This window comes from Astyanax mexicanus, chromosome 21 (genome assembly GCF_023375975.1).
Source record: "Astyanax mexicanus isolate ESR-SI-001 chromosome 21, AstMex3_surface, whole genome shotgun sequence".
NCBI classification, from domain to species: Eukaryota; Metazoa; Chordata; class Actinopteri; order Characiformes; family Acestrorhamphidae; genus Astyanax; species Astyanax mexicanus.
This window is the reverse complement of record NC_064428.1, coordinates 19,656,125-19,681,810: the sequence shown is the minus strand read 5'-3', so window position 1 is coordinate 19,681,810 and position 25,686 is coordinate 19,656,125. Positions and strand designations below refer to the sequence as shown.

The following is a 25,686-nucleotide window of genomic DNA, read 5'->3' as shown; positions in this document are numbered from 1 at the left end:
AACTTAAAAATGATGTTTTACCAAATTGAAAACCTCTGGAATATAATCAAGAGGAAGATGGATGATCACAACCATCAAACCAAACTGAACTGCTTGAATTTTTGCACCAGGAGTGGCATAAATTTATCCAAAAGCAGCATGTAAGACTGGTGGAGGAGAACATGCCAAGATTCATGAAAACTTTGATTAAAAACCAGGGTTATTCCACCAAATCCTGATTTCTGGACTAAACTTTATAAATATGAACTTGTTTTCTTTGTATAATCTGAGATCTAATTAGACCAATCCTAATTTTCTGCAAATAAATGCTCTAAATGAGAATATTTTTATTGAGAATTTGGAAAAAAGTTGTCTGTAGTTTATATAATGAAACAACAATGTTCATATGTTTCAAAAATACTTATAAATACTAAAGTGGTCTCTTAATTTTTTTCCAGAACTGTATATATGCTAGATTTTCTGGGAAAACACTGCACTGATTTTGACTTGATGTAACACAATGGACCAACACCAGCAGATGACATGTCTCTCCAAACCATCACTGATTGTGAAAACTTCACACTAGATCTCAAGCAGTTTGGACTGTGTGTCTCTCCACTCTTCCTCCAGACTCTGCTTCCTTGATTTCCAAATGAAATGCAAAATTTACTGATGGTCAGTGATGGTTTTGAGAGCCATATATATTTGTCCTTTACCAAATTGTACATAAAAATGACAGAAAAAACTTCTCAACAACATTTCCAAGTAAATGGTTGTCTTTGTTGTTTTTACATTTCAAAAAATAACTTTATTAGATTTATATAAGTTCATATGACAATTCCATTTTTATTAGTTAATCAGGTTTTGAGTATGAATTAACCAGTGAATGCCTTTAAGAAATTGATTCCAATATGAAATAATGAGGCAATGTAAACTATTTTATCTACAGGAAAATCTATTGGGCTATTGCTCATCATGTAACTTGGGCTGCTGCCTAAACAGCACACACACTTTACGGGAAATTGCTCCAAATTCTTTTGCATAATCCACTGGTGTTAAATGTAGGTATATTGAGTCAGAATTTGGGGAAGTGAAATAGAGCTGGTTTTATTATTCCTTCCCCGATCAGATTCCATACAATACTAAATAATATAAACCAAATAAATAGTAGAAGTAAATAAATAAGAAATAAATAATATCCATGTATCCTCCTTACATTTGTTACATTCGGTGGATATTGGTTTGACCTTTTAAATTTTTTATTAAAAACAAAATAGGAAACTTAGTTAATGCCAGGATAAGTCAATTCATCACCATTTCTAATAGATGTGTTTCTGTGAAAAATCCAGGGAATTGATTGATCATTTATCATTTTTTTTTATTCAGTCAAATGAATCTTTTATTATCAATCTTATTGTAATACCAGTCCAATGTTATATTCATAAAGCTTAATTCTGACCTGAATATATATATATATATACAGACACTCACTAAGATTTATGTAGGTGAACTGTTAAGGGTGTTAAACATTTATGGAAAACCAATTTTTTTCCTAATTAATTTATTATTTTTATTTTTTATTATTTGTCTGTTCCTGCTTGATCATTTTGTGGCCTTTTCATACTATTGTGTCAGACTGTTGGTTCCATTATTTTTGTCTTTAAATATTACAATTATTAAAACTGATATAGCTTTATAAAAAAAAAAACAATGAAAATAACAGAAAAAAATACTATTAGACTATACTAAAATTAGGGCCATCACATTTATTACATAGAATATATAACATATATTGTTGTAAATTAGGATTCCCCCCCTAGAAATACATTCAAATTATATAAAAAATGAACTATTACCTAACATTTGAGGAATTTAGATTTTTTTTTTTACTTACATCAAAAATCACTTACATGGGACAGGAGTCTACTTTTCCATCATCTAAGCATTGATCTCTAGTGCCAGAATTTATTCATTTTTTTCAAATCGATTTGGGATCAATTTTAACATTATAGTTACCTTGTTTCCTATGTGGATTTTGTATTAACGTTATGTACAATAATAATAATAATATTATTATTACACTAACCAAGACCTATGACATGTTAAATAAAGGTTGTTTTTCCATCATCATCCTCCTCCTTATGTAATGCAACCCACACTGTGTGACTGTGGCCAGGGATCTTTATTTTGACATCATCCATTCAGAGTACACTTGTTCCCAAATACCATTTGACTGTATTCTGTAGCACATTAAAAACCTTCTGCAAGTTCTGTGATGAAACCACAGATAAGTGTCCATGAAAAGTATCTGTGAGCAAGCTTTTCTGATCAGTAAAAGCCTGTTCCACCTCTTTCATGTAGGTTCTTGGCAGTCCTGCAGTGCTTTTGTGTTTGATTTATCATTCTTCATTCATGCAGTTCTTTCCAAGAGTTTTCTTTGATATCAAGATCTCATCTTCATCTGAAAGAGACTCATCTTTGTGGCCCAACATTGCGTTTTAAAATTCCTTTGTTGTCTTCAGATTTAAATCTGATGCTTCTGTTTTCAGTCAGTGAATAAAAAAAATTGAGCCTTAATTCATGTAGTGTTATCCTGGCCTCATGGGGAGGGCCATCCTACCGACCCAGAAAAAGCGTAAAGTAGGGGCGTGCCATATCGTTTCGTATGCAGTATATATCGCTAACATTTTTGAATATTGTGAGCGATATTATACCCTGAAATAACCACTATAACCAATATTTTAAATCTTCTTTTCTCAGAAATGCTTCTGCTTTCAGTTTAAAAACAAAATAATATGGACTGCCACTTAAATTTAAACTAAAACTAAAAGTGTTTTGTCATTTTGCCAAGAGTATCGTTATCATGAAAATACCATAAAATATCATAATATTATTTTAAGGCCATATCGCCTATCCCTAGCGTAAAGCCAATTCTGCTTATTTGGACTCATTACTGAGGCAAGACACGTTTATGTGTAAAGCACCTTTAATACTCAATGGTAATAGAACTTTTTCTACAGTCGCTGCATCATCACGTCCAGCTCTGAATAGCAGCGTTATCGTACTTCTGTCTGCACTGATTAACAGGGAACTCTCCAGGGAAATACAAAATCAAGTGGTAAGTTTACAAAATGTTTATAGATTTATCTGGTTACTACTGATTGTGTTATAACTGTTATACTAAATAAACCTTTAATACTTGTTTAGTTGCAATAGTATATTCTTGAGATTAATAATAATAAAAGATCAATGTTTTTAATCGCTAAGAATATCGTTATCAGAAAAGAAATCCTAAAAAAATTGTTATTATTTTTGGGCCCTATCTCCCACCCCTACATAAAACACCCCTGATTTATATGTCTTAATGCAAAATATATTATGATAAGCATTGAATAAAACAGAGACTAACAGAGACCTAACAGCATGTTTAATTCAAATGTTTTATTGCACTTTAATTGCGTTTTTTGATTTTTAATACAGATTTTTCCTTAAAAATATGAAATATAAAAAAAAACATTCCCCTTCACCTCATGTTTGTACATTGTTTCATCCTTCTTTTTCAAAAGTTAAAATGTTGTTTACTTCTCTCTGTGTGTTTGGCTCATATTGTCAGGCTTGCAAAATTAGACAGAAAGTTTCCTTCATTCCAAACAGAAAAATAAGTAGAAGACTACAAATTAACAGCTTTACAAAAATCATTATTTATATATACACGTACAAGTTTAAAAAAAAACATTCCTGAGAATGTACCCATTTAGGTTAACCTGTGATGCAGAAGGAAACCGATGCTGGCAGTGGCCCTGTCAAAGGTCAATAATCTGAAATAATAATGATAAAACATATACTGTATTTACATATTCTAATAGTTTAGTGTTTATCAATATTGATTATAAACAAACTGAATCAAAGCTGTTAAAACACACAAAAACAATGGGAAAGGTAACCAGCACTCCTGAGGCAAATTAAATGAATAAATATACGAGCAACACAAACTGATGTAAACAAAACAGCTTTAGAAAAAAAAAAATGACTGATCTCATTCTATATAAACACCACTGAACAGAAAACGATCAGCATTAATATATACACTGTACAAATTCTCTAAAATCTCTTAATAGGCGTCTGGTAAAAAGCAACACACAAGCTTGACAGCATTCGAAACAAACATGTTCATGTTACAGATTACAATTCCAGGAACCACTGTTCCCTGACTGCTTGTGTTCAGCAAACTGTTTGCAGGCATTCTTATGCGTCAGCTTCAGAAGAGGCTTCCATCTGAGATGACAGCCATGCAGACAAAGCTGATACTTATTTTAGAAATTAATGGCTGCGTGTTGCGTTATTTTCAGAATACAGTAAATCTATACTGCTATGCATGCTCTACATTGACTACTCTAACTAATCTCAATTTCAGTTCTATAGCGTTGTTCCACATAAAAAATCTGCAATAAAATATTTGCAGAAATGTGAGCCGTGTGCTCACTTTTCAGAGATACTGTATGTGGACTGTAATTTTATAAAGTGGGGCCTAAAAAAAACTTCTACTGAAATTCTATTTTAAGTTACTGTTATTTTTTTTTTTACAAATTAGGGCTGTCAAACCATTACAAGATTTTTTATAATCCTAAAGAAAGTTAGCCGACAATTTACTTTGGAAGTCACAAGATGACAAGTTAAACATTCTAGTTAAACAAATAATTGTAGTGAATTTTAAAGTATTTACAAAAGATGTTGGCTAAAGGCTTTGGAGTTTAAATATGAATTTGTGTTCCATACAATAATATCTGTAATAAATTCAAGTTGTAATCATATGTAATTAATGTATACTATAAATCTTTACCATTAAAAATACCTTTATTATGTATTATGATTTTCTTTGAATTTTATGGAATTTCAATCCCCACTTTCTCCAATTTGAGTATTTCAATTCGAACTGCAATTCTGCTTCCTGTTTACAATCTCAATTTAAATTCAAATTCAAGAATAATATTATGACAGGTAAAACAGTTTACATACTGCTATGCCATGACTTTTGTCATGTCAGTATAGAGGTCAGACTAGGAAAATGCATTAACAGCACTACAAGTAAATACAAATATGTGCCATTGAAAATGTATCTAATTGACTAAAGAAAACAATGCAAAACATAAGAATTAAAATAATTTGACATTTGACAAACAAACAAAAAAATCATAAATTATGAGTATTTGGTATGATTTATTCTCCTTTTTTTCCCAAGGAGAGCATTTAAGCTGAATGGACTACACAAGTTAAATAAAAGCCCCTGATTAGATTACATCAGATCAGATCCACCTGATAGTCCTCTGTTGCATCCTGAGATTTTTTTCATAAAATATTTAAATGTATTTATTAAGATAACAATTCTCTTATAATTTCATCTACAAGCTTTTGTTGATAAAATGCATTGTGGTTTAGGATACATTTTAATCTTCAGAGCACTACATATTAGGGATGTGCCATATTGTATCATATCCAATAATATCACAAACATTTCTGACACGATAAAAAATAAAACTCCAGTTGTTTGCTGTTTCTATGCATGCACTAAATATGCTGCATTTTAGTTTTGTGATAGATTTTTGTTGTTAAATTAATTACTTTATCTTTGTTAAAAATAATACAGCTACACTAATATTATTTTATTACAAAAATCAGGATCTTGGTGAGTTACTGTTTATAAAATAGTCAAACGTTTATAAATTTGTTGTGTTTTTAACTTAATGTATGAAACTGTTATATTTATACTAAATAAAACTATTTTTGAGTAGTATATTTATAAAATTATAAAATTGTCGTCATATTGCATAGAATCTCATTTTTAAGCAAAATACTTGTAAAAAGAATTGTACCCAGAAGGAAGTGTCTGTGCTGTTTGCAATGCTTAATTGTGCATTCAATAGCATCCTAGCAGTATGTGGATGAGCATTGTCCTGTTGAAAGTTAGAGCCAATGGTTGCGGGACTCCATTAACATAAAATTGGGCTATCCGAGTCACTCCATGACATGAGTCTGGCACAACTACCCACCAAGATTCATTCCTGTCAAGTTATTCCTTCTAGGTGCTATTCTTTTAGCAATGAGTGTGTATACACACACATTTTAGTATGGATTTAATGTAAATAATTGATTTGGAAAGTTGCCGTTTATTAAAAATAGACAATTGTTTATAGATTTTTTTATGGTTTCTGCTTAATGTAAAAAAAAAAAAAAAAAAAAAAAAGTTTTTTGTTTTATTTATAATAATTAAAACTATTTTGTTTGTTTTTGCAGTAGTATATTTTTAAAATGAACTTCAGTGTTTCAGTGAAAATTTCAGTGAAAATCAGTGTTTTGGTATATTGCCAAGAATATCATTATCGCAAAAGTAGCCTGAAATATTATACCCTGTGATATTAGTTTAGGGCCATATCGCCAACCCCTCCTACATATAGCAACAAATACAAATAAAAACAACAAAAAAATCTTGAGTACTCTAATTAGTTGAGCCAGCTCTAGTTATAAACATTAAGCTAAAATTTTAGAACCTTCATTTTTATGCATTTTTATTTACTGCCTACTGAATAAGCACTAAAATCCAACAGAGCCAACATAACCAGACTGCAAAAACTATACATATTTTATGTTAAAAAACACACTGACCATTTCCACAGGCTATTTCTCTGGTATAAAATAAAATGTGTGGCTCAGAATATTAAAACAAAAGGGGTTTATAGATGCCCAGCCCTGCCCTTGGCTATCTACCGTCTTGCAGAGTTTATTTCCAACCCTAATCTAACACACCTGGTCCATTATTCAAGCTTTTCTAAAGAATCTGAATGTCAGAACTTGGGGTGTAGTTGTTCCAGAACACAGGTGGGCATGCCCAGTCTAAGCATAGCTTCAAAAATATTAAAATAAACCTTTATATCACAGTTCAGTGCTGTCCTTGGCGATGGTGTAAAGGTAGCCGGATGAGCTCCAGATGGCGGTACAGAGAGGGCCTTTAGATTACAATGCTGGTGCCGCTGCGAGAGCTCTAAAGAAGGGAGACAGAGAATCTTTAGTTAATGCACTGAAGAAGTAAGTTCATTGTGCAATGGCTGATTTAAATTTTATATGATATAGAATTGTCAAAGAAATACTGCAAAAAGAACTACACACAGAAGGAAGTGTCTATGCTGTTTATAATGCTTAACTGTGCATTTAATAGCATCCCAGCAGTGTGTGGATGAACACTGTCCTGTTAAAACAGTGCAATTTCAACTGATTGATTTCTAATTATTGATTCCTAATGATTAGTTTATATGTAAAGACTTGTGGCAGACAGTGGGTTATTTTTATTGTGTTGTGTTTAAGCCCCACCAACTAGATAACAGTGCTGTATTCCAACGTTAGAGCCTATTGTTCCTTTTACTCAGATTTTATAAATATCATAGTGTTTTTATTTTTTATTTATAATTTTATTTATAATTTTTCGCATTTTCTCCCCAATTTACACGGCCAATTATCCGACCCACTCATTAGGACTCCCCCTATCACAAGTGAAGCCCCAACACACCAGGAGGGTGAAGACTAACACATGCCTCCTCTGATACATGTGAAGTCAGCCACCGCTTCTTTTCGAGCTGCTGCTGATGTAGCATTGCCGAGCAGCATCACAGTGCACAGAGGAAAGCGTAGCTACTTGGTTTTGATACATCAGCTCACAGACACCCTGTGCTGCGGACATCACCCTGTAGTGATGTGGGAAAAGAGCGCCATCTACCCACCCGGAGGGAGCAGGGCCAATTTTGCTTCCTCTGAGCGCCGGCAGCTCGGTGTTTTTATATTATGACAGTATTTTAAAAAAATTTAATTTAACAACAGAAATATAATTGTATTGCGATTATCGTAAATATCGTCATAGGTATTGAACTCTGACTCTGCTTATTGGTCAGAGCTGTTTTGGGCGGAGCAAAAAAGTAAATACAATAAGAAGGACTACATTTAGTAACTGAAACAAAACAAACACAAAAATATTTTATATATATCTTAATAGTAATTAGATTTTTTTTTTTTTAAATAGAAAAAAAAAATTCTATATAATGTCAGTGAAGTGAGAAAATGTGCATCAGACTTTGTAACTTTTTAAAGAAGTTTAAACTCTTACTATAAATTTTTTTTAAAGAAGAAATTCTTACAGTGAAACGTTCGGGGCGCTTCATCGGCTTCTGGCCCGGCTCGTACTCCCTGTAGCTGGGCGGGTGGTCAGACCAGTCTCCGCCCCGCCCTCCTCTGGATCCTCCCCTCCTGCTGTCCTCATCACTGGCGGAGCCCCAGGAGCCCCGGCGGTGTTGGGGAGAGTAGTTCCGGTCATTTCTGGACGGTCCAGGGCGTCGGGGTTCCGCCACCAGGTCGTCCCGGGAGCGGGAGTGCGGGCGGTAACCCGGCCCTCCTGCATGACTCCGGTTATCCAACATGTCTTCCTGACTGTAGCTTCGGGTCATGTTGCGTCCGGCTGGAGGGGGGTAGTGGCGGCCGTATCCCGACGAGCCACTAGGGGGGCGTGTTCCCTGGGGCCGGCGTACATTGGGGCCTTCGCCCAGTGCAGAGAGCATGCTGGGAGGGCCGGCGGAGAAGGGGACGTTCTGGGGCATGTGCTGCGGGGGAGGGGGGAGGTGCTGCAGGAGCGGTTGGGGCTGGATGATGGGCCCGGCCATATCCATGCCCCGCACCTGGCCCTCCAGGAAGTCCAGGACTTGGTTGGTGCCGTGCACGCTGCCGTGAACACTTCCATTGCCGTGAATGCTGGGCGGCGGCATCATCATGGGCTGAGGAGGAGGGGGGAGGGGCATCGGGGTTAAGGGCATATTTCCGGATGCTGAACCTGGTAGGGAAATTAAAGGAGTTTAAGTGCGCCTTAGAGTGCTAAATATATAGTAAATATTACGATCTTACTGCAGTAATATTAGGCTTTTTGACATTTAACTAGTGATGGATTTTGAGCAACCCAAAAATCATCTATCTTGGTGATAAAAGTTTGCAAAAAGTGCTGTAGAACAAAAAAAAAAAGTTAATTAATTAAGCAAAATGTTATCACAAAGAAAGATGATTAAGGTTGCTCAAAATTCATAACAGAGCACAAAATACACAAAAGTAATGTCTTATTTTTTTATTTTCAATGTTAAATAATGATAAAACAACTTTTAAAGTTAAGAAGTGGAGCAAACGTTGAAATCCTTAAGCCTCTGCTTTTTGAATTGGCATTTTACATTTCATCACCATACAATTTAAAAAAACGGATAGATGGCGGGATAAAAAAGTGGTTTTACTTCCATTTGCAGTAACTGCTTTTTAATTTGGCACCAATTCTTCACCATACCTGGGGCTATTTGTTTTACTGTTGTGTTTTTTAGATTAGATGTTGAATCAGATTGGTAGTGGTGGGTAACAGTCTTTATACTCTATGGTGCTTTGCTACAGGGATGTACATTTTTTGTTAACACTCATTAAACATAGGATTGTCTACTTTTAGCTACTTGTAGTAATTAAAGCTTTTTGTTTGTAGTTGTACTGTTCCTACTTCTCAGACATGTAAATTCAGAGCAGAGAGTTTTTTTCCTCTTCCATACAATTTTGAGCATCCTGAATGGTGAGCTATTTTTTATTAAAGGTTGAATATACGACATTGAAACAACGTTGTCATATCGACACTGAACACCAAATCCAACATTGATTCAATCATAATACCAGCTGGGAAAGAACCTTTAAATGGACTGACCTCCGTACAGCAGGGGGTTCATCTGGTACGAGGAGCTGTGGTTACTCAGGGGGGCGTAGATCTGCTGCCCATTTGCCCAGGCGCTCATGGCCTTCTGAGCGTCTTTTATCATCCTGTGCTGCATCACAGCTGAGAGGAGGAAGAACTTTCGGTTAGCATAGACTCTTGAGTTCGAACTGGTTTTGAAATTGCAAAACACCATTTGGTCACAAGAGGGCACTGTTGTATTTGAGTAAATGTAATTAAGGGAGTAAGAGTCACATACACATACTGTATTTTACAACACTGTGTCTCAGATTCACTGCAGTATTTTGAAAAGCAGATGTATTAGTTTAATACTGCTTTTTTTCTAAATAACTCACTGTAACTAAATAATCAGATTATGGCTCAATCCCATTTCACCCCCTTGCGCCTACTACTTCATGCCTAATTCTGGTTAGGATAATAGAGGGATGTGTAAACAAACAAATATGATGCTCAAGCAACCAACCAAACCCACACAAACACTGTATTTTCTTTCTTACAACTTGCAAAAAACCCTTGTGTTATCTTCTTTTCAAGTGTTTCAGTGTATTATGTTTTTTTTTTATTTGTAACAGGATTTGACTGTTCACATTTACAAATGTAAGTGAGCTGTATCTGTGTGTAATGTGAACGAATCTGTCCCTGAAACGATTCACATGCTCAAACTGATACGTGTATAAATAGCACCTTCGTCACCAACAACAAAAAAACTCTTATCAGAGAGACGACCCGTAGATTTATAAAGGGAAATGGATGTGTTAGCAGCTCATATGTGGAGCATCTTTTGCTGGAGTGGAGAGTAAACAGCCTGTCTGAAGTTTATGCTCAGGTCGAGGAGGTGAAAAAAGGCCAGGTGGTTTGCTTTTGCTGTTTTTGCAGCTATAGCTGCACAGCTGCACCAAGAGATGCAGTGGCGTGCACAGACATTTTGGGGGGCAAGTGCTCAGGGGGGGAAAGGGCACTTTTTAGCGCACATGGAAAACTTTATTATAAAAATGTGGGGTCACGTGACAGAGGAAGAGAGAGGTCAGGTGTGTGCGAGCTGATTTCAGGGCATTCTGTTTTCACTCGTTTTTAATCGCTCAGGTTTTTAAAAGATCATTTCAAACCGGCCTCAGTAAAATCTTAATAATAATAATAATATAAAAAAAAGGCCTTGACTTTGGTTGATAAAGGGCAGAGTTGGTCTGTCTATGTCTATGTCTGCATGCCTCTGAAGAGATGTGTGGGTAAGAGAGAGAAGCATGTAGCGCATGCGTTAAAGCAAAAAGACGCATGAATTCTGATTTTTTTTTTGTTGAAAAATACATTTCAAATTTCAGATACATTTTAAGATTTTCAGATAAACATAATCTGGTAAATACCATGTTTTGGACACATGTTTGGACTATTGTTGTTAAAATTGTTATTTTAAAACATTTATTTCAACAGCAAATTTCTTCACAAAGTTATTTAAAAAAAATCATTAAATTTGTTATGAATTACACCATTAAATCTAAAAAAAATGTATGTACAAAATGCAGATTAAAACATTTCTGTCTACTTTTAAGCTCTATACACTAGTAGACAGGTAATGAAGCAGCGTTTCTTTCAGATAATTTTTTAATGATGCATCGGGTTCTTGCATTTCTTATGGGGAGAATTTCACCCACTTCTGCTTAAAACTCAAACAAGGGGTAGTAGTACAGATATGTAGTACATAAATGGGACTGGACCTATGAAACAGTTATGTAACATTGTAATCACTAAAACACCACAAAACATCACTACCACAAGTCCTTTTACCCACTTTACCTTTCTCAGGGCAGCAGCAGGTCTGCGGGCAGCACGGGCAGCGGATGTAACAGCAGCAGCGCTGAGGACAACACTGACAGCAGCAGACCCCAAAGAGGATGATGAGTAAAAGAGCTCCAATGATAATTAAGAGCACAGTCAGCCAGTCTGGACAGACAGACAAACAAAAGACAAATATGGATCATTAAAATGCCTAATCAATGTTTTCAAGTTGAGCTGCCACACATATAGTGTTTAACTACAAAGCTTTAGGCTGCTTACGGTAGACAACCAGTTTGACAAATTTGTCTCCACCACCAGTCATATCTCCAGCAGCGTCGATAGAGCAGTAATAGACCCCGTTATCCCACCACATCACCTCCGAGATCACCAGGTCTGCCTCTGAGAGAAAATACACAACATTAATCAGTAAGCTGTACACAAACAGGGACAGGGGTCAATCTGAACACTGAAACACTATACCTATTTAAATTAACAGGTGCTGCAAGTGGTTCTATGGGAGACATTACCAATTTGGTAAAAGAGATGTTAGTATTGAACATTCAGTTTTACAAAATACCAGTGGATCCAGTTCTTAAATCTTTTAAATTAGGGATGTCTTGATAACTTTTTTTGCTCCAGAGTCTGATTCTGAATCAGCCCTGATCCGATACTTTACTGGCAATGCAGTAAAAAAAAAAAAAGAAGGAAAGAACACATGCAAGTTGTCCCTTTTTTTAATTAATTGTTAAATATTACTGAAACACAATATCATAAATGACAATCTTCAGCACAAAATAAACAAGTACTAAATGATTTCCATTTAAATATGAATCTTTTCTTTAAAAAACAAACAAAAAAAAAAAATCACACAGTTCTGTATTTTTGGAAGGGAGAGTGTAATAACAGCATTGCGTTGTTTAGGCCTGGCACACTAGATTTAGAGCAGACTTTTTTTGTTTTTTTACTTTTACTTTCTTTAAAGTAAAGGACAGGCAGAGATTCTTCAGCACAGTGACAAATATATACAGCTCTGGATTTTTTTTTTACTATTTATAGGTATATGTTTGAGGACAATGAATATTATTAATTTATTCAATAAACTACTGACAACATTTCTCCCAAATTCCAAATAAAAATGTTTAGCTCTTTAATGTAATCAAGAGAAAGACAGATGGTCACAAGCCATCAAACAAAGCTGAAGTGCAAAGATGGGCACCCAAAAGCAGTGTGAAAGACTGGTGGTGGAGAACGTGCCAAGACACATGAAAGCTTTAATTATTCCATCAAATATTGGTTTAAACATAACTATTGTTGCTTCTAATTTAATATAAACACATTTTCTGCAAATAAATGCTCTAAATAGTAATATTTTTATTTGAAATTTGGGAAAAAATTGTAATTACATGTTTCTCGAACATATATCTATAAAAATATAGCAAAATCAAAGAAACTGATCGTTTTAAATTGTCTCTTATTTTTTTCCCCAGGGCTGTATATGCACCTTAAAGAATAATAATAATAATATATAATTATATTTATTACATTTTAATTGTAAAAAAAAAATTTGGAGCCAACATGCTAACATAATAATGGAAACCTATAGTATATTGTCGCTGTCCAATGAAAAACAGTTCAATCTCCAAAACAGAAACTTTACAGAAGAGAGAAAAAACTTGTAAACTTCCAATGGAAGTCAATGTAAAAAGAGTTGATTTCAGGTCAATTTGAAGAGTTTCTATTGGTCCGTTCATCAAGAAATTTTGGCACAGTATAAAGATGTCAAAAATGGAGATAAGTGTTTTTCATAGGAAAGCAACGATATACAGTTTGCAAATTAAGAGGGCACATGGACTGACATCATCCATAATATTCGTAGAAACGCATTTTATTTATTATCTCTCCCTGTTCTCTCTGCTGGTAATGAAATTGCCAAAAAATTGCACAAGAGTGTATGTAATATGGCTAATAATGAACTTTAAGAAGAAAACTTACTGTTCTGGATGGCGATTTTGCGTTGTGAGTATTCTGGACCCAACGTGGCCGCATTGGTGCCTTGCTTCTGAGCCACAATCCTGACTGTGCGCTGGCGGTCGGGACAGTCGTTGGAGGGGTCCTGACCCAGCTGCATAGCAGCTTGGTAGGCTAGAGGACAAGACAGGATTATAAGAGCCAAGTTCTGAACAATTCTACAGTTTAAAACTCATCACAAATCTTTTGTAAGGATTTTTTAAAGAAAGAAATTGGAGATATTCCTAGCAATACACTGGTCCACTGGAAACACTGGTACACTGGAAATAAAAGGGCTTGTTTAAGTTCTCCTCTGGGAAGCTGCTGGTAGAACAAATTCATAACATTTAAATTGTTTTGAACCCAACGCTATCTTTTTGACTTTTTGAGCCATTTGCACAGTAATGTATGTGATCATCTCAAGCTCACTACTGCAACTAACACCAATCACAGCTGCTGCTGCCTGCATAGACACAACACATAGTTAACAAGCTACATTTCTTGGAAGGTGCACGTCTGGCAACACTGTGCAGTCGCAGTTTATTGGGCAGTTAATTGGGATCCTTATTTTTTTTTACTTTAAGGAGTTTTTATACAGACCAGCAGCTCAATATGAACATAAAACATACTATAACAGTTAACAGTATATTAAAACGTCAGATTTTCTACGTTTCAATTAGGAAACTTGAACTGGAACACCAGCACAAGTCATATCCCCACAATTAGCAATTATTGAATAACTCATTAAATGTTAAAAATGTTAAGCTGTTTAGAAAAAAAAAAATCTTTACGAACTTTTCATAGATTTTCATAAACTAGATTAAAAATGAGAACTAAAATGGACTAAATAATAATACCAACACTGAAAAAAACAGAAACCATATAAAAATAGTTAGAATTATGATACAGTTTCGGTTGTCTTTGTGCAAAGCAGTGCAGCTCCTTGCGAACAAAGTGAAACTAAAATGAGTTTTAACTGAAACACTCAACCCTCTTTGGCATAGTGTTCTCCTCGGGCAAAAAAAAAAAAACATTTCTGATTATTACACCATCCATTTAGTTTATATAAATGTTCTTTTTTTTTGTCAAAAAATGCTAAATCAGTGATTGTTATTACTTGCCCTCCAAAATGAATAAAATCTGTGCCATAAAAGGGTTAAAAATCACCCCTTTATGTTTTATATATATATATATATATATATATATTAGAAATCAAACTGAAATTCTGCCCTATTCAGAACCTGGTGTCTTGTATCTATAAAACTCTAAATAGAACTCTAAAAGATGTGTGATGCTTTTCCAGCATCTGGCTGTGATACAGATTTAGACACAATAGCTCACCCCTTATAGGGTGACAATGACTCACTCCTTTCAGCGCAACACTACAAAGCTCCAGACTGAAACCTTCTGTTTCTGCCATGCGCTAATTCTGTGGGCAATTTAAGCTTCTCACCTGTAGAGTAGTACTCCAGCACGGGGTCTTTACAGAAGGACTTGAAGCGCCAGGTGACCATCACATTCTGAGTGGTTGCTGAAGTTGAGTAGTCGCAGCGTAGTGTGACGGAGGCGAAAAGAAGTGTATTCATCTCTGGGTAGGGAACACTCACCTGAACAGCCAGAACGCCTGGATGTGAGAGAAAGAAAAGAAAATTCAGTTCAATTCTATTGTATTCATCTTGCACTATTTACAACTTATGTTGTCGCAGAAGAGCTTTTAACAGAGCCAAGTCTTCAAAAAGCTCTAACAGTGAAAGGAAAACACTTTACAGGGTTTGTACAGTCATGAAAAACCTGGAAAAGTCATAGAATTTGAAAACAGCTATTTTTATGCCTGGATAAGTTTTGGAAAAATAAAAATACCCATAAAGTTTTGGAAAAGTCATGGAAATTTGGTCTACAAATCTTTGTTTCAGTGTTTCGATGAAAAAAATCTGTTTTGAGCTAATAAATACGTCAGCTCAGAATTAATTCAGTAATTTAACGCTACACAATGGAGTTCTCAGGATCTGACACACATTTTATTATTAAAGATTGTGTGTCCGGGCGCCAAGTGGTCCAGCGGTCTAAAGCTCTGCCACTATGAGCAGGAGGTCGCCAGTTCGAACCCCAGCTCATGCAGCTTTGCCATCAAGCTGCCGGCGTTAGAGGGAGCAAAATTGGCCCTGCTCCCTCTGGGTGGGTAGATGGCGCTCTTTCCCCACATCACTCCTAAGGTGATGTCTGCAGCACAGGGCTTCTGTGAGCTGATGTACCAGAGCCGAGCCGCTGTGCTTTCCTCCAAGCGCGCTGGCTGCTCGGCAATGCTGCATCAGCAGCAGCTCGAAAAGAAGCGGTGGCTGACTTCACATGTGTCGGAGGAAGCACTTCACCCTCCTGGTGTGTTGAGGTATCACTAGTGATAGGGGGAGTCCTAATGAATGGGTTGGGTAATTGGCTGTGTAAATTGGGGAGAAAATGGGAAAAATTAGAAATAAAATTATAAAAAAAAAAAAAAGATTGTGTGTCAACATTTTATCTGATTCATTTTAGACCTACTATAACCAATTTTAATTATAGTTTTAGGTGATATTTGGTTTTATTGTCCATGTCTGCACTGATGTTTTAAAAATCGTATGATCATGAAGACATTAAAAAAGTCATGGAATTTATTGGTTAAAAAGTGTATGAACCCTGACTGTATCTGGATGGATGCCTCATTGATGCTCATTTGACATTTAATGATTCAATGATCAACTGCAAGTCTATTAAATTCAACTAAACTCAAAAAGTGAAAGGAAATAATTCTTTATTGAATGTTATCTTAAATCCAACTGTAATCTTTTAAACATTTAAAGGCTAGGTTTAGGCTTAAATTTAAGGTTTCAGTTAGGGTTAAAGATTAGGTTTTAGGGCTGATTCAACACAATTTCAACAAAATTTCACAGGTTGCTATGAACCTAGGTGTTATGGTTGATTACCAACTATCCTTTAAACATCATGTTGTCTCAGTTGCTCGGTCTTGCCACTTTGCACTCGCTTTGCAACATCAGACATTCAACCATTTCTATCGCAACAGGACACCCTACTCTTGGTACAAGCAGTGGTCATCTCATGCCTTGACTTCTGCAAAGCAATGCTAACAGGCCTGTGTAGAAAAACATTTTAGATGTTCCAGCACCTGGTCTTCAACCAGCCAAAACGGGCACATGTCACTCCACTGCTTATTGAGCTCCATTGGCTACCGGTTGCTGCTCATTTTTACCTTCAAACAAAGCTCTTACAATTGCCTATAAAAAAGTGAAGGAACTTCTCCTTCCTACCTGCACTTACTACTCCTGAAGGTCTTTGTTACCTCCCGGCCTTTTCCTCCTCTAATCCCACTATTCTTCCTCGGCCTCCTCCAGCCCCTGCCAAAAATGTTTTGCCTTAGACTTCTAGGTCCTCTATTGCTTATGCCTCATTATTTGTAAGTCGCTTAGAAATCAGATAAAAGCGTCTGATAAATGACATATAATGTAATATAATATAATTAACGTTAAGTTTACAGTTATGGGTACATCCTATAGAGAATCAGTTACAATTGACTTGGGGTTAAGCTGTATTTAATAGACATACATTTAAATGTTAGATGAATGCACCTATGAGGCATCTATAATAGACAATCGAAATAAAGTGATGCCTAAAAACTTCCTCAAATCAAGAGGAAAAGAAGAAAAGAAGAACTCTTGGGAGGAACCAAGACTCAAACGAGGAACCAATCCTCTATAGGTCAACTTGGTTTCCTAGCATAACAAATAAACAATAACATCAAGAATAACTGGACAATATGACATGTATCACCAATACAGGGTTTATGATTCCAAAATATCATGGTATATTGCGATACTGTAAGCAAGATAACTGTTTAAAGCAAATTTTAAAAAAAAAACTATCATCATATAAAAAAACACTAATTTCTAAAATCTGAGTAATATAAAAGTTTCCTTTTTTATCGATTCAGAACAGTGGGATGTAATGACTGGGAAGAATACGACACCACAGCTTGCCACCAATCCGAGAAATTAACACGCAATACTGTGCTTTTGAAAATCAACAGTATTTTCAGAGTGGGTCATGAATTTTAGGGATATAACTGAATGTTTTGAATTACTGCAAACGCTCAGTGTAAATGTGAAAGTCCAAGCAGGTCCAAAAGTCATATGTACAGCTGTTGGGTGTGGCGGGAAGCAATCAATACAGAGATCCAGAATATGACTGCATTGCAACAGGTACCATGGTAGAGAATCAGGCCAGACAAATGATAGATAAGGATCTTTACAGGTTAAAAAAAATTAACTTTTTTGTAAAAAAAAAAAATTGTATTTCACTAGGGTTGGTCTTGACTCAGATTCGACTGCTAAAATTCTTGGTCTTGACTCGGACTCAACATGTCCCATTCTTGGTCTTGACTCGGACACGACTACTAAATGCCTTTTTTTTTGATTCATGCTCCTGGGGCCAAATTCTTCCTCTAACATCCATGTGCCTAAGCAGAAACTGGGATTCTTCAGATTAGGGGGCATCCTGCAGAGCTACAAGATTTGAGCTTGTTGAACCCCAGTACTAAAGCCACAAACCACCCACAGCTCTAACACCTTTCTGCCAGCAAAACTGTTCCTTACTGGATGTTGTTTTCTTTATTACATCATTCTAAGAAACAGTTGCTACTATAGAAGTGCTTGGTAAGGGTATGTTATATTGCAAATTATACAATAAAAAGTACATTAATTTGCTAATTATGTACTTAGTTAAACTAAATGAAATGGTAAAATTATAGATACTTAAACTTTTCAGAGTGAGAGAGAGAGAGAGAGAGAGCGAGAGAGAGCTAAAATGGAAGAATGAAAGAGTGAGACAGTTAAAGTTAGACACTGAGAAGAAGAGAGACACCCTAGGCCTGCTAAAGAAAACAGCACACAAAAACCTGTTGAACTGGAAAAGGGAGAGGAAGAGCAGGAAATACTGTCATGCCATTAAAACCCCCACCAACACACAGTCTGTCGCTCTCCCACACACACTTTGTCACAATGTGCTGCTTTACATTATTTGATTTGTGAAACCTCACAGGTTAATAGCACTTGTATGTTGAACAGATAAATATAAAGGCTATATAAAGGAAAAAGGCCTGTCACACCGATATATACAATATATGGGCACAACCAAGCCATTTACTGCCCTCAACATCACCAGTTGTGTTTACTTAGAGATGAGTCCATTAACAAGAATGATCCAGTTTGGCAACCTTTTTTTAATAAATAATTATTATTGTTTTCATTCTAATTTCAATGCATAAATATTTTTTATAACAAAAAAGGTTATTACTTTTTAAAAATAATGTAATGTAATATTATTATGTAACTGTATTATCATTTTGTGAGCGGCAAAAATTGCTCTTAAAATCACAATAGTATTGTAATTGTACAAAATATTGTCCAAAATAGTCCAAAAAAGCACTTTAAGCATGTTAATGAAAATTCTTGGGGTTTTTTTTGTTCAGAAAGAACTGCTTGTTTTCAAATCATCTGAATTTTGTGATAATGTTAGCTAACATTATTTGTATTAACTTAGCTCTGTTTCCTTGGGTTTTTCCAGATTTAGCCCCTTTTTATTAATTTTCATATTCATTAAAATAAAATAATGAAATTGTTAAGCATTATTATAAAACAAATAAATACAATATGAATTTTTTATTTTTATTTTATATATCTCCACAAGTTAGCTATGTCGATTATCCCACCCACTCAGCTGCACTCCCCCATCACCAGAAGGGTGAAGACTAGCACATGCTTCTTTCGACACATGTGAAATCAGACTCTGTCCCTCTTAAAACTGATGCTGATGCAGCATTACCAAGTAGCATCACAGCACACTCGAAGGAAAGCACAGTGATTTGGCTCCAGACAGAGCAAGACCAATTGTGCTCTCTTTTTGACTCCAGCTGCTGATGGCGAGCTGCATGACAGGGATTTAAATCAGTGATCTCCTGATCAAAGTGGAAGTGCCTTAGACTGGACCACTGGGAGCCTACCAAATAAAATAGGTCTAAAATAACTATAATTTTCATAACTGTGACCAGTCGGTCGCAAAAACTGCAGAGACTCACTGACACTTTATCTGCACTGAGACACTTTATCATGTTACTACTCTTCATTCACATGCTGCTATAGCAAAACTTGCACTTTGGGCTTCATGTTGCTGATACTTTCCAACTCTCCTTTATATTTTGTGTATTTATTTTGATATATTTTTTATTTGATTCTATATTTATATTATTTTAACAATTGCTCTTTTGGGTGTAACTCAGAAAAGAAGAGGAACCTAGTAGGTCTCCCACTGTTGTGCTGTTTCATTTTTTGATTTGTATTTCCTTTTGTTTTTATCATTAGAACACAAAAGAAGAACAAAGTGATAAATAAATAAAAAATAACACTGAATAAAATTAATTCAACTTTGTGCCCACAGTGGTGTCGGATTTCTGTTTTTAGCTGACAAGAACAGAACACAAACATAAAGTGCCAATAAAATAAAATGAAATAAAATGAAATAAAATAAGTCTAAAATAAACCCTAAATATCAGAGATGTGACGACCAGTTGCAAAAAAAGCACAGACATGGTCAACAGAAAAAATAAAAAAATGAAATTAGTGCTGGGCAATATAGTGTTTCATACAGACCTCGCTAACTAATGCTAGTTTCTCTGATTTTGCTATTTATAGGTATGTGTTTGTGTAAAATGAACAATGATGGTTTATTCTATAAACCAGAGACAATATATCTTCCAAATAAAATAAAAATATTGTTTCAGAAATCAATATTTGGTGGAATAACCCTGGTTTTTAATCACAGTTTTCATGCATCGTGACAAGTTCCTCTCCACCAGTCTTACACACTGCTTTTGGATAACTTTATGCCACTCCTGGAGCAAAAATTCAAGCAGTTTAGCTTGGTTTGATGGCTTGTGATCGTCCATCTTCCTCTTGATTATATTCCAGAGGTTTTCAATTTGGTAAAATCAAAGATACTCAGCATTTTAAGAAATTTTATTTGTGTGCTAAACTAATAGTAGCCTGTTCGCAGTACATGTATTAATCTACCTGTTTATTGTTTGTTTCCTCTGGAGACCCAAAAAACTAGTTTCTCCGGGCGGTTAACAATTAACTGGAGTTTCTGAGAAACACAGAGAGCTTCTGAGGGGGAGAGCTGTGGATATGAGAGACTGTGGCGAGCTTTCTGTGGACAATAAACAGAAAATAAGGAAAGAAAGAAATAAAGGGGAGAAATGAGAGAGAGAAACTCATCCATGCGGGTCATCAGTGCGAGTTCAGTCACGTGACCGATACCGGTTTCCCCCAGTAACCCGTTCGCGCTGAGCCTCGAGCCTCGGTTTCGACGGAGACAGATAGTTAGCTTACCTAGATTAGCTTATCCACTTCTAGTCCTTTACCACAATTTAAATCGATTTTAGAACTGGTTCCCAATCAAATAATCGAATTAAACGAGTAAATATAGACGTAAACGGCGATTTTAATTGGTCCAAGCACGAATTAGCCCGAAGAGACTCAATACAGCCGTGTGGGACCATTCCTGAGACAGAAGCCACAATATGTGTAAATAGCTAATACGTAATAATAATAATAATAATAATAATAATAATAATAATAATAATAATTACTATAAAACCCAAATGTAAAAAGTGCAGACTCACCTGAGAGCAGAAAGCCGAGAAGCAGCACAGCTCCTGTCCTTACCAGCCTCTCCATTACAGTAACCCTGTTTTACTCCAGAGACCAGAACCGCGATTATTCGACCCGCAGACCCAATTAAAAAGTGTAAAAAATAATTATTAAAACCGGAAGCTGCAGAAAAACAGACAGATATCAGCGACTGAAGATATCAATTCTGTTTCTCCCCCTACAAACAAAAAAACTAAGCTGCTGGAAGTTCCTCTCAGTGACCCCCCTCTCACTCCCCCACACCTGTCTCTCTCTCTGCTTCCTGCTCCTCCAGACCACGCCCCGAGACAGAGGTGTATCAGGTGACGTCATGCGGCCAGGTAAAGTGAAATTTAGCTCAGTCCGTCATAAAATATGAGGGATTCATGTCAGTACACAATTTTATTATCTTTCACAATCTCATTTATGGGTTAGTGAGAGAAGTAGAGAGAGAGAAAGAGCGAGTGATAGACAAGTAGAGAAAGAGGGAGACATGTAGAAAGAAAAAGAAAGAAAGAGAGGGAGATAAGTAAAAAGAAAAGAGGAAGAGAGAGAGGTAGAGAAAAATGAGAGACAGCAAGAGAAGTAGAGAGAGAGCGAGGGAGAAACACAAAGAGATGTAGTGAGAAAGAGTGAGGGAGAGACAAGTAGAGAAAAAAGAAAGAGTGAGGGAGAGACAAGTAGAGAAAAAAGAAAGAGAAGGAGACAAGTAGAGAAAAAAAGGACAGAGAGAGAAGTAGAGAGTGAGCGAGGGAGAGACAAGTAGAAAAAAAGAAAGAGCGAGGGAGAGACAAGTAGAAAAAGAAATAAAGAGCGGGTGATAAAATGGCAAAAGAAAAAGAGAGACAGAGAGAGAGAGAAGTAGAGAAAGAGAGCGAAGGAAAGACTCAGAGAGCAGTAAAGAGAGAAAAGAGTGAAAGAGGCAGACAAGTAGAGAGAAAAACGAAAAAAGAGAGGGTGAGAAGTAGAGAAAGACAGAAAGAGACAGGGAGAGGGAGTGAGGGAAAGAAAAGTAGAGAACAAAGAGAGGAAGAGAGAGAGAGAGAATGGTACAAGTTGATTGAAAAAGAAAGAAGTAGAGGAAAAGGGAAAGAGAAATTAAGGGAAGTAAAGAGAAAGAGAAACAGAGAGAGAAATAGGGAGGGGGGAAAAAGTAGAGAGAAAGAAGGACAAGTAGAGAAAAAGCAGAGAAAGAAAGAGAGAGACAAGTACAAAGAAATAAAACATAGAGTGAGAAGTAGAGAGAAAGAGAGGGAGAAATAGAGACAGTGAAAAGAAGGTAGAAAATAAAGAGAAGTACAGAGAGTTAGAGATACAAGTAGAGAGTACCCTGATGTGATAATTAGGGATGGGTGATATGGCTCGATATTTCAGGGTATAATATCATTCACGATATTCAAAAATGTTGGTGATATTATTGCGTACGATACGATATGGCACACCTCTATTAGTTAGTATGTATGTGTTGTGATTTAAGCAATAGAACACGAGAGGGAGTGTGTTATCACGAATAACATCTCGGCTGTGATCCGGTCGCAGTATGCCGTAGATCATCACAGCCGTGATGTTATTCGTGATAACACACGACCTCGAGTGTTCTATTGCTTTTATACAACAGTTTATTTTTTACAAAATGAATGAAGAAAATAAATCAAAGAACTTCAGAAAGAAATTCAGTTTGAATATGCTTTAATATGGAATGTGCCTTCCGCCAAAAAGTAGTTCCACAACAACTTAACTACAAAACAGTGTATGGTTCAGGCAGACTAACACCACGAACAACTAACAACGAAAGTTAGCTTGAAAGCAAACTTGGGAATAAGCGAAGATGGTGACGTTAGGAGCGTGAAATAACGCTAATACTCTCCTCTCCTGCTCTGTGGAGTTGTCTTCAGGTGAACGCTGCGCATTTTTTGAGCATTTCTGTTTGTTTTGCTGGGTGGTGTTGGTTAGCTTGCCGGTGGCTGGACTGTGGGTAGGTGACCGGAGTCAATCTATCCGCGCTTCGGAAATTCCCAGTCAGCGTAGCTTGCTTTAGTTCAGTATTAACGTAGTTTAGCCAAGCCTGGCTGGTTAAGTTATCGTTCAGACGGTGTTATGTCGAATTTTGCTACCCATCGATACATGCTTCCCAAAGGTACTGCGCATGCGCCGACCTACACAATTTAATTCTTTCTCGTGTTTTATGTATAATTAATCTGGTTTAGGGGGCGTTATGTGCATTAAACAACCTGGACGCACTATCATTGCACAGAAGTGTAAATGGAAACTAAAAATTACACTTATTATCATAAATAAATACAAAAGCAGTTTGTAATGAGCTATATTTACTATAACTTTGCCATGGTACAATGAATTATGCACTCCAAATCTAATAACGTACATCTACTGGAATATCACTGGGTACATGCCCTAAAATAGTGCTTCTTTTGTATTTTTACAGTTAAATATTCATTGGGGCAGCACGGTTCGACAAGGTAGCAGAATTCGACAGAACAACGGCATTAGCCGAGCGGTTTTCCTTGCCTTTTTCCCACGCGTCAGCGCTGCGGGCTGAGGGCAAGTGTGCCGCGGCTGAGTGCTAGCCTGTGCTAAGCTAATGCTGCTGTTGGTGCCGGTGGAGGCGATGATTCAAAACTGTACTGTGTGTATACGCCGTTACTCGGCAACGCGTCGGCGGAGTGATACAAGTTTAGTGTGAGAAGGCCGTGATGTTATCACGAATATCATCACAGCTAGAACACTTCTCAACCAATCAGATTGTGAGGTCGGAACTAACTGTTGTATAAATGGTAATCAGTAACTAGTGATATTATTCACAAAATAACAGCAAACAAATAGTACATAAACAAATAGTAATAAATAGTGATATTGCAGTAAACAGATAACTGTTACTAAATGTCTTACTAAATTAATGAAACTTGTGCAAGGGGATTGAGTTCAATTCATCAATTCATTTTAAACAAAGCAGAAATTAACCATTTGTCAAGACCAGTGCCTTTATCATTGTAACTGGTTTTAATCAGAAGTATACAGTCATGTATATGACTCCCAGGAAAACAAAAAAAACAAATGGCAAATGTACACACATTCACAGTCAGAAATTGTATGTCATTTCTGGTACCGCATTTAACTACTGATGATTCCACCTATGTAGGATAGTGTATAATTTTACTTTTTAAAAATGATGCAGATCGCTGTTCCAGGCTGCAGCCAGCAGATGGCATGTAAAGCTTTCTAGTTGATATTCAGACAGCTCTTCTCTGTCTCAGACATTTAATTAGTTCATCCACAAACCTCCTCCAGCTGTGGCTGTTCAGACTGTCATTGCCATTTCAAAACGCCACTGAAGGAGAATTCCATCAGTGTTTTAAAATCACTGTATAAATCAGATGTAGAGACATCATCTCTAAGAGTGGTTTTACGTGCATTTTTTCCCAAGTGTCCCCAACTAAGTGTACATACTCAAAGAGAGCAAGTCCAATTGTGTTCTCTCAGGGCTCTGGCAGCTGATGGCAAGCTGCATGACTGGGAGTCGAATCAGCAATCTCCGAATCATAGTGGCAGCGCTTTAGACCGCTGGACCACTCAGCACCTCATGCTGGAAAGCTGGGAATGCATCATTACAGCACTATTGTAGCCTTTTCATTTACTTTCTAATAGGCTGTTCACTATAACTATTCTTTTTGAAATATTTAAAAAATAACTAATATATGAAATATATCCTTCATTAAATCAGTTAATCATAATCTGGACATTGAAAAACTTAGATGTGCTTAATTTAGTCCTACATTCCTTCATTTATAAAAAAAAAAAAACTTAATATAACTTATATAACTTATAACAGTAAACACAATTAATAACTTATTTCTCCCAAAACAGAGCAATTTCATACATGACAATAAAACAACAAACAGGATGTATTTAACTTGATTAAGAAAATAATTAAAGTAGCCATCTGTTTTGTTTTTCCACAATTTTTAATTTACAGACATTTTAACCCTTTCAGACCCTTCATTTAGAGTTTTTCTTTTTTTTATGTGTATTCTCTCACCTAAAACAAATTTAGACCTATTTTCCACAACAATAGACATTCCAGCTAATGAGGCAGATTAAACTATTGTATGCTATGATAAATTTGTGAGATAAAAAAAAGTTATATACAAGTTATATAGAATAAAAATAACAATAATAAACACAGGTTTCCACAGCAACGAACATAAAACAATACAAATAATATATTTTATTTGTATTTATTTTCTTGTTCTCAAGTTACAGACAGTAATTAGCATTCTTATATATTATATTTTATTAGTGGGTCATAGCTCATGTTTGAAAGGGTTAAATTATCATGTATCATGATAATGAAAATGAAAAGCATTTATTTACCTATTTATTTATTTTGTTTTG

The 25,686-nt window shown here is 35.9% G+C and overlaps 2 protein-coding genes across 2 annotated transcripts in view; both read right to left on the bottom strand.

Moving 5' to 3' along the window:
- Window positions 1–25,686, bottom strand: part of tmem39a (transmembrane protein 39A) — a 149,511-nt gene that overhangs the window by 26,694 nt on the left and 97,131 nt on the right. The window lies entirely within an intron of this gene.
- ildr1a (immunoglobulin-like domain containing receptor 1a) lies at window positions 3,406–21,592 on the bottom strand. The gene is made up of 8 exons (XM_022674845.2): window positions 21,270–21,592; window positions 15,000–15,170; window positions 13,532–13,681; window positions 11,819–11,938; window positions 11,558–11,704; window positions 9,740–9,868; window positions 8,160–8,845; window positions 3,406–7,015 (listed from the first exon to the last, which is right to left on the bottom strand). The coding sequence occupies exons 1-8, from the start codon at window positions 21,322–21,324 to the stop codon at window positions 6,983–6,985; spliced, it is 1,491 nt and encodes a 496-aa protein (XP_022530566.2). The 5' UTR covers window positions 21,325–21,592; the 3' UTR covers window positions 3,406–6,982.

Coding starts and splice junctions, on each gene's coding strand:
- ildr1a (XM_022674845.2), bottom strand. CDS start 21,324: ATGGAGAGGCTGGTAAGGACAGGAGCTGTGCTGCTTCTCGGCTTTCTG. Junction 15,171..21,269: donor TCTCGGCTTTCTGCTCTCAG/GTGAGTCTGCAC, acceptor TCTCACATCCAG/GCGTTCTGGCTGTTCAGGTG. Junction 11,705..11,818: donor TGTCAAACTGGTTGTCTACC/GTAAGCAGCCTA, acceptor CTGTCTGTCCAG/ACTGGCTGACTGTGCTCTTA.